The sequence below is a fragment of the Engystomops pustulosus genome, chromosome 11 (assembly GCF_040894005.1).
Source record: "Engystomops pustulosus chromosome 11, aEngPut4.maternal, whole genome shotgun sequence".
Lineage (NCBI taxonomy): Eukaryota > Metazoa > Chordata > Amphibia > Anura > Leptodactylidae > Engystomops > Engystomops pustulosus.
Window position 1 is genome coordinate 3079838 of NC_092421.1, and position 10163 is coordinate 3090000.

At 43.3% G+C, this 10163-nt stretch overlaps 1 protein-coding gene across 1 annotated transcript; it reads right to left on the bottom strand.

Moving 5' to 3' along the window:
- Positions 1-294: 294 nt before the first annotated feature.
- On the bottom strand, positions 295-7697 carry LOC140105907 (mannose-binding protein A-like). Its single transcript, XM_072130036.1, has 5 exons — positions 7670-7697; positions 7324-7595; positions 5814-5912; positions 2946-3029; positions 295-804 (listed from the first exon to the last, which is right to left on the bottom strand). Exons 2-5 carry the CDS (start codon positions 7580-7582, stop codon positions 458-460), a joined length of 789 nt encoding a protein of 262 aa, XP_071986137.1. The 5' UTR covers positions 7583-7595; positions 7670-7697; the 3' UTR covers positions 295-457.
- Between the last annotated feature and the right edge of the window lie 2466 nt (positions 7698-10163).

Sequence of the window (10163 nt, forward strand, 5' to 3'; positions counted from 1 at the left end):
ACTGTCCCCGCACTTGCACACTCGCTGCTGACGGCGATTTTTCACATGTGAAAGTCGCCAGCTGCGCTTATTTCCACAATAGGCAGGGCCTGGCATAGTATAAAGGCTGCGCAGCACCCTGCCACATGCATGAAGGCTGCAGCCTCTTGATGTATCACACTCCAGCGGCAGGGCTATCATACACCGGCACACAAGATATCCACCGCAGTCTTTTGACTATATGTCATTTTCAATCAAACCTTTTAAACCCTGAAGTTGTTGCTTAATAATAGAGCAGATATTTATTAGCTTTTTTATATTTTGTAGAGTTTTACAGAATCCGGCAGAAATATATGATCAGTTTCCAATGGCTTATACCAAAACCTCTACATTGTAGACAGAGATATAAAGATGATTTTAGTTTTATTCCAGTCATTGTTATATATTGGTTACATTTTGAGTAGGAAATTATAACCATTTACTTGAATTGTAATTCGCAGATATTGGGGATCTTGGCCTCACAATTCCTAGACTTCCATTTGCCTTTGTATGACATTTGGACGCAGTTCTCATCCGCTCTCTTGCTGTTGGGGGCGCCATCCTCCCAGTTACTGTATAATCGTAGGTCATATGTTCCTAAAAATACAGAAATCTTGTTCCGTGAAGCAATGGACGCTATCGCAGCATTCTCCTCAGCGTTCCGTGGCGTCGCAATCTGCCCGCCATATTTATTGCAGGTAACATTTGCATCTTGGAAGTTTTCTGGTGTCATGTTGGGAACATACAATTTCTTTCCAGCTGTGGCTCCTAATGCAATAATGAAGACTGAAATGACAGGACACAAGACATAAAGAAACAATGAGCCCATTAGTATCAATCCGCTAAGTGACTTAGGAGCTGAGGATATTGGGATCTATACCATGGATGGACACTTATGAAGTGTCTGGTACCCGACCAGGAAAATTTGTGGATTTATGGTATTGCAATACGTCCAATTCAAGTAACTAAGAAAAGATGTGGCATTCGCCTCTGTGCCCAGGTAGTCAACAAGGGTTTACAATATTTAGGGGATTATTCTAGTCCAGTGTTGGTGAACTTTTTGGAGACAGAGTGCCCAAGCTACAACCAAAACCCATTTATATGTCGCAAAGTGCCAACATGACAAATTGAGCAGTAACTTATTGCTCCCTGCTGTGTCACAGGTTGTAATCGTATTGGCGTCCTGAGTTCACCAATACAATAGAAAGATGGAGAAATTTGGATCGTAGCTTCCCTCCAGGGTCCCCTGAAGAGGAGGAATCAGGGTTCCCAGAGCAGGAGCTCCAATGACAATCCATCTCTATCCACACTTTCTCGTTCCTCCTGTAGTCCTGGCAGCCAAGGATGTGGCTTTAAAATAAAGCTGAGCGTGGCCCGTCCTGGATCACAGGGAAAGCCTTGAGTCCTGGCTGGCAAACTCTGTGTTGGGGGGAAGTCCTGGGCGCCCACAGAAAGGGCTCTGAGTGACACATCTGGCACCCGTGCCATAGGTTCGCCACCACTGTTCTAGCCCCTGGAGGTGACATTTTCACTCAGCAAATATTTTTGGGCTGTCAAAAATATCACCCATTAATGTTCCAGCTCAAGGCTCCCTCTGCAGAAAGATTAAGTGCAAAAAAATCCATAAACTGCAATATGATCAGACGATGATATGTTTCTTCACCCCATGAAAGAAGAGTTAATAATAAAATATCTGAAAAAACCTTTTGTATAAAAATTCTTCTGCAAAAAAAACGGGTAGGGTGAAATAATATTTTAAAAAGTAGTGGTAATATTATGAATGTTGACTGAGGAATTTTGAAAAAATGCGTAGCATAGGTCACTGGAACCTGTCAGTAGTTAGAAATGACATTCCTGGTGACAGGTTCCCTAAGTATCTTACGGTGTGTAGTTATTATAATGTAGTTATAGTTCAAGTGTTATTTTTGCAACCCATCTGCGGGCTAAGGCCCTGCCTAAAGCAGATAAACCGCCCTGGTAAGGGGGAACCCACTATCAGGAACCTAACTGACAGTCCCTGAGTGACCCTACAAGATGACAGGGAAACTTACTCCGTTTGGCAGCTGCTGGATGGTGGAGCGGACAGGTAACGGGAATACAGGTATAGAGCAGTGTTCACACTGGTGCACAGAATACTAACACAGGTCTAAGACAGGTCACACAGGGAGAGACAACAACACTGAGGACAAACCACAGATAAAACAGACAAGCAGCGTCAAATAAACCGTGTCAAAACCAAGATGGCGGCAAATGTGCAGAATCGTATAGCAAATAGAATGGTCAGTAGCAAAGCAGAAGTCACTACACAGAATAGCAGGAACACTAGATACACAGGAGACTGAATAACCAGCAAGGTATGATGGGAATAGGCAGGTATATAAGGCAGTTCCTGGACACGCCTCCAGCAGCACTGGGGGATCTGTCTATCAGGATAGTAACCCTCGCTGGGCCGGGCTGAAATACAAGGATCAGGGTGCGGCTCAGATAATCCAAACACAAACACTAAGCCACAGTTCACACACAAATAAACGCCACCTATTCCGCAAACTGCGGTTAGTGCGAGGTTTTGGCACGGGCGTTACAATATTGCTGAGTTATATATTGCGGTGCATAGAGGCATGTTAATAAAAAGTCCTCAGGGACTGGTTAGTGGGACTGATGGTAGGTGTCCTTTAATTACAAAGACTTGTGTAGATGTAACAGTTAAACCTAAAGTTACTCTTATGTTATATATCAGTCACATAACATTGTATCAGATTTGTTTACAGAAACTTGCGGGGAGGTTTTTTTTGCAGTTTTTGGTCAAAGCCAAATGTTCTTAACCAGTAATGTGGAATTAGTTTATGACTTGATCATTACGGGAAGTTACTAATCACAGCGTAAATTAAAGCCGCACTCTGATTGTTATTCTTTTAGATGAATCTTACCTTTTATCATCACTTCCACAGTAAAATTTATATCTATGATTTCTTTAGCAAGACTCGCAACGACAACTTGTAATTCTTCAAGTTCTAGACAAAAAAAGTTTTGATTATTGCTAATTAGCGGTGACTTTTCTTCTCAGAAATGTATAATGTTGCTGTATAAAGATACTGTACATTCATACATTATGTTACTGTAGTCATTTAGGCTTCAGCTTAAAGGGGTTTTCCCATCTGGAGATTTACATTCAATTTAATTCATTTTCCATATGTAAACATTTCTTCAATTAGATGTTATTAAAAATTTTTTCCTGTGTGAAGATAATTTCCTAAAAATGTAGTCATATGGTCCCTTAGAAAAGAGATGGCTTCCTTGGATACGACCACTTCACATTTTGGCATGACATGCGCTATTGAGTCCTTCCTGACCTCCTGTATCCAGCGATCATTACCACAGGACGGCTGCGGGACCTGCAGTAACTCCCGGACATTTCATATACCAAAACCTTTTGTTTCTTTGTGCAATCCCTCCAGCAGAGCTGGTCGTATCCAAGAACACAGCCTTATTTCCAAGGGACCATATCACTAAACATGAGAAATCATCTTCACACAGGAACATTTTTTTAATAACATCTAATTGAAGAAATGTTTATATATGGCAGATTTATCAAACTGAATGTGACTGCCCAGACGGGAATAACCCTTTAACCTCCCACTGACAAAAGATGTCAGCTGGTGCAGGGCAGAGATAGTCAGAGACCCTAGGATGTCCCTTGCCTGCACCGCTTCTGCCTTGTCTCAATGGATAGAGAGATATAGATAGATATAGTGGGATAGATATAGATAAATAGAGATGGATATACGCCATTAGCTCTGATACTCCAGTCACATTCCGTGCTGCAATCATCTCTCAGTAGATCTATAATGCGTATGATTGGTAATGTGCATCACAACATTTTGCACAGATGACTGCGGTGACTCAGGTAAAGTCACAGATTGGGGCAGATGTACTTACCCGGTCCGTTCGCGATCCAGCGGTGCGTTCTCTGCGGTGGATTGGGGTCCGGCCGGGATTCATCAAGGTAGTTCCTCCGCTGTCCACCAGGTGGCGCTGCTGCGCTGAAAAGCATCTGAACGCACTCAAGTTCACCAGGCCGGACCAAGTGAAGGTAAGCGTGTCCCAAGCGACACTTTTATTGTTTTAAATGCGGCGGTTTTCCCGAATCCGTTGGGTTTTCGTTCGGCCACGCCCCCCGATTTCCGTCGCGTGCATGCCGGAGCCGATGCACCACAATCCGATCGCGTGCGCCAAAATCCCGGGGCAATACAGGGAAAATCGTCGCAAATCGGAAATATTCGGGTAACACGTCGGGAAAACGCGAATCAGGCCCTTAGTAAATGACCCCCATTATGTTTTGAGGGGAAATTTTCATCCCACCCTTTCCAGGTATTTGCCAGAAAATATACTTAGCAACCTAACTGCTAACCCACAGGAGCCATTGAGGGAGGTTACCAATGCCTTCTACGCCGGTCATATTCACTATAGCAGAGATTTCCTCCAGGTCAGACTAAAAATAAAAAAATTGTTTTTTTGTTAACCCATTCTATTTTGTTATAGCTGAGAGCAGTTATTTACTCTCCATGGCCGGGGGCTACAGATAGTTATAGGAATGTAACCCCCAAAAAACTAAAAATGAAAAATATAAAATCCTGTAACAGTGCTGTGTGTCATAGAAAAACACTGCCAAAATTTTTAAGGAAGCATGAAAAAAAAGCCCTTAATGCACTATGAATGCTCAGTCATTGAAGGGAATTTGTCTCCACATTTGCACAAACACACCTGGTGACTGGTTCCTACAGAGCACCCTTCTTTTAGTTAAAAACTGTTCCCTTTACATCCTCATAAATCAACTTTAACTTGTATTACCTGATGTTAGAGATGGAGTGTCCTGCTTGGCTGACCACCCCGTCTACTCCTACAGCTTTACAGAGTAGAGATCCAGGCATGCTGTTATTTCATGTGATCAGATACATACATGGGGAAGACATTGTAGATTTAACAGGACCTTAGATTACATCACCCTGGTCACATGACTTATAAAAACCAATGACAGAGCTCTTGTTCCATACAGCAGCATATCATAGCACTGAGATCTGTCAATCAGGAACAAGGAGGCGGGGCAGTGCAAGTAACCACTGCATCTCATTGGACTCACTCAGTGTGATTGGAAGCTCGTCAGATGAGTTGCATATAATTTTGTAAACTCCAGTCACACTGTTGTGTTGCAAATTAAGGTTTTTTTATTACATACAAACAACCAAAGTTGTGACGTTTCGGTCAGACAATTGACCTTCATCAGACTCAGTTTGTAAGGAGGTAAAGGAAAAGAAGGTTTGCGTATATAAGCAGTGTGGCGTGGGGTAAAGAGAATGGCGGTAGGTACCGATGGTGGGGGAGAGCGCTCTAGTAGGGGCACAAAAATACTTTTTGATATGTGATATACAGGTGGTCCCCTACTTAAGGACACCCGACTTACACTTACGTGACCTCTCTGGATGTTACTATAGTCCCCGGCTGCAATGATCAGCTGTAAGGTGTCTGTAATGAAGCTTTAGTGATAATCCTTGGTCCCATTACAGAAAAAATTTTGAAAATCCAATTGTCACTGGGACAAAATTTTTTTTTTGCCTACAGCTACAATTATAAAATATACAGATTCAACTTACATACAAATTCAACTTAAGAACAAACCCCATCTTGTATGTAACCCGGGGACTGGCTGTACAATTCATTTCCGGGGGATGTAATAAAATATAAAGTTACATTGTGAATATATTATATGCATGGAGTCGGTGTTACACACATCTCAGTACCTGGCCGTGCACTTTCGCCGCGCTCTCCCTTGTCTCCTTTGAGCCCCTGCAGTCCTGGAGGTCCAGCGACTCCCTGAGGTCCTATAGGACCAGCTTGTCCTAGTTACAATACAAAGGGAAGATTTATTCATTGTAAATGTGAAAACCAAAGTCAAAGTAAAAAAAGCCATGAAGCAAATATTAAAGATAAAATCTAAAACCTAAAGAATTTGTGCCTTAGACTGACCCAGGTCTACCCTGAGATCTATCAGTGATCTACCTGATTAACCCCTTCACAACCAGTCATCTCATTTCCCTTAGTAATTATTTCACTTTTCTGTAGTCATGACTGCACGAGGGACCAGTTCTGGTCCTGAATGGCTCCATGGATGAGATACAGGAAACCTTATGGGTGTGAGGGAAACATTCTGGCCATCGAATGTTGCACCAATCGCTGAGTGTTTACCTTTGTTTTATGTCGTTATGATCACGGAGAGATTTTGCAGAACTTTTTGATGATGAAGTCGCTTGTTTTGTGTGACTTTGGGATGATATTTTATAAGGTTCATAACATCTTTAGTGCTCATTAGATGTACGGCTTAATTTTTGTGCGATGAGATGGAGATCGTATGTATATTGTTCATGGGGGCATGAGACTTATGGGTAATCTTTAGCTAATTTAGAAAAAAACTGATTTGGAAGGTAAAAAAACCGAAGGGTTAGGACTTAGGTGACATTTTATTTAAATTTAAGGCGTTGTTACAGGGGTGTCAAGGTCCAGTATACGGACATTTATTTATATATTTTTGCCATTTTTTAATGATTTTTTAACAACAAACTTTAGTTAACTAAATACCGTTTTAATAATTTTTGGTGCACGGGATGTCACGTTGAAATCCTTAGATCATTTCTATATTATAGATATAGATGTATTATAAACTGTCAGTTGTATGTGACCGGCAGCCGATTAGGACAGGACTCTGACACCTCCTCATAGGGGTTCACTCATGGCAGCCGTGGGGTTCGTGACGTTTCCTGTGGAGCAAGACCTCTTTCTGAGACCCGATCATAAAAATACCTAAAAACTCTCTTAAACCCTTAACAAAAAATAACACAATTCTGTCCGAAACTCATAAGTCTTCCCTAATATGTACATAGAAAGCTGGAATATACAATTGTGTTCGGCCGCGTTCACACGTCACTTTAAGTTGCATTAGTGAAGCTGCCATTAAACCGCAGGAAGCTTTACATGATGCGGAACACAAAATGCCTGTGACATGTTGAGGAGTCAAAGTGCTGCAGGTATTGTTGAAAATAAAGATATAACATGAAGCTTCTAAAATCTGAAACATAATTAGTAACTGAGCCCCATGTTACCAAGTGCCATTTGTTGTTCCAATTCAGTGTTCTGTGGCATCAGGTTTTTTTTGTATCCCTTTGGCATCTGATTCCCGGTGAGACGTTGGGACAAACAAGACATCGCCGCATAAGACAGATATCATAGACTGATATGTTTTGTGTATATCTGTACCTTCATCCCCTTTGTCTCCTTTGGGTCCGGACTGTCCATCTTTTCCCGGTTTTCCATTTTTCCCAGGAAGACCGTGTACAAGGAGGCCATTTCCGCACGGAGAGTTCTTCCATGAACATTGCGGCTGCTCGTCGTTATCATTGTCATCAGAACCGTCTGGCTTTTCAATTACTTTATTGTTCCGTTTTTCCTTTTCTTTATCATCAGCAAAGACTGTCGCGACTGCTATTAGGGAGAGCAAAACGTACAAATGGCGCATTTTTGCTGAGTATCTGAAAAAAAGAATCCAAAATAACATTTAGAAAATACAATGTTATGTGCACAAGGGTTTAATAATTTCACTTACCGACTCTGAGACACACGATTGGCGACTTGATGCGGTGGCAATAGAGAATAATTATAATTATCAGAAGTGTATTTATATACTCACATGTCATGTGACCGCTTACTCTTAGTTATTATGTAACTCTTATCTGCAATATCTTTATATATTACAATCCGATATTATCTCAGTACAATAAAAATACCGAAATGAAAAGCCAATAAATCCGACATTCTAATAAAATAAATTCCCATCCGTTTATTACCACGAAAGACGCAAGTGGCATTTTATTTAAAAGATAATGTCAGGGGGGCTCCAGCGACCCGATATCTCACCTGTGCCCCTCTAAACACGCTAGGGCAGCGCTCGGGTTTCTTACCGGCCCCTACTCCTGATCCCGGTCTGCTATGGCATGCGCAAGCGCCGGCTTCAGAAAATGTAAAGGTTCAGCACACTGTTAGTTGGCGCTGCCCATTTCCCAGCATTCTAGATTAACCTGCCTTTCCCATCACACCCTGCTGTATCTTTGTGCCTTAGAGAAAGCTTTGTCTCATGCCTTGTGCTGTTATTGTGATTTCCCGTTGTGACCCTGGTTCCATTCCTGACTTCGCTCCTCTGCCGCCTGCCCTGACCTATTACTACGTCCCCGACTCTGATCCTGTGCTGCCCGCCCTGACCTCCTGCCTGTCCCCGACTACGATTCTGCTCAACGTCACTCTACCTCGCCTTGGCTGCCACCGAAGACAAGGTCACATCTGTGGAAAGACCTGATGGTACCACGCAGCAACAAGTCCAACCCGCTATGCGACAAGCTCTGGTAATATACCACTTAGACTCCAGTCCCAGGTGTCGGCTTGCGTCATCGTCCGCGGTGGTCCGGTGGGTCCACTACCCCTGAAGTCTGCCAGAAAAAAAGAGTTTTTATTGGAAAATAAGTTTATATAGAGTATGAATGTTTACAACAATGTACAGAGCCCCTCAAAGGGTTACGTGTACTCCTGCTCATTATAGGGCACCAGGGCTCTATGAGAGTCAGTGGCAGGAGGACACACGACTTCCAGAACCTTTCAAATGTTTACACTTCTTTCCTTTCATTTATATTTCATGGAAAGACAAACATTTTATTTGGGTCGTCTGCATCTTATCAGTACAATATGGGAAGCGGTAAAAAAAAAAAACTACAGTAGCATATTGTATAAAATGTAGCACATACATTAAGGGGGTCGTTCAGGGTTTTTGAAACATGGCTGCTTTCTTCCAAAAAAACTCTATACCGGTCTATACTGGTGTTACAAATAAGCGCCATTCATTTCTATACAACTGAGCTGCAATCCAGCACGTGCCGGGGGGAGGTGGGACACTCGTCTTAAAAGGAAGTAGCCGAACTGTTAACAACCCCTTTAAATGTTTCTAAGAACGCCTTTACTAAGGGGAAAATCTCAATAATCGCTTTTTACACGCCCTTTTCGAACATAGGAACATGCTCATGCTTAGAATTTCTTGCTCTTGGGGCCCAACTATATAAGCAGGATGGGGGGGGGGGGCGCATATTTCACTTTGGTTGAGCTCATCAGTCCACGTGTTACTGTACATGAATGGCGAGTATTCAGCCTTCTATTTCTATTTTTGTTGTATTGTATATCTGCACTATTTGACATATTGGGGCACATTTACTTACCTGGTCCTGTCGCGATCCCGCAGTGCGTTGTCCTACGAGGATTCGGGTCCGTCGCGATTCACTAAAATCGTGTGCCCGAGTCCCTGCATGTGTCGCTTATGCGTTGAGATCCGCCGGAGTTCACCTGCTTCTTCCTGGTGCATGTAAGTGCTTGATCTTTTGACACAAATACTTTTTTAAATTCCGCGGTTTGTTCGCCCCTCGACAAAAGTGCGGCGTTCGGACCCTTAGTAAATGAGCCCCATTGTATATATATATATTTACACTTCCCATTTTTCCAGGGAGTGAAAATTGGGTTTTGCACTGTCAGGGTTCTGGGTATGTTGACCCTCTGGACCACCGCGGGAGATGGTAATAGCCGACGCCTGGGACCGAAGTCTGAGTGGCACCTGGTCTTCACCAGAGCACGAAGCAAAGCAGGATGGTATTGCTGAGACGGAGGGCCACCAGGTCGTTCCACTAGCCCGCGGTGACAGCCGAGGAGGAAATGCAGGACACAATCCAAGCCCAGGGTGACAGCGGGAGAACAGCGCAGGAAGGAACACTGGAACTCACCGCAGGAACACGAGAACACAGGAACAAGGCACAGGAACTCAGGAACAGGACCACAGAACACAGAAGCAGGAACTGGAATGCAGGGAACGCAGGAACACTGGAACAGAGAGGGGCTTTCACTTCACGAGGAAGGCTTAAAGATTATATAGCAGACCCGGAAGCGACCAGTGCCAATCACCTGTGCGCTGGCCCTTTAAAACTCCAAGTGCCGGTGTGTGCCCTTGGGAGGGAGGACGCGCAGGGGGCCCAGGCTGGACAGGAGCGTGGAGAGGTAAGTTAGGAGAG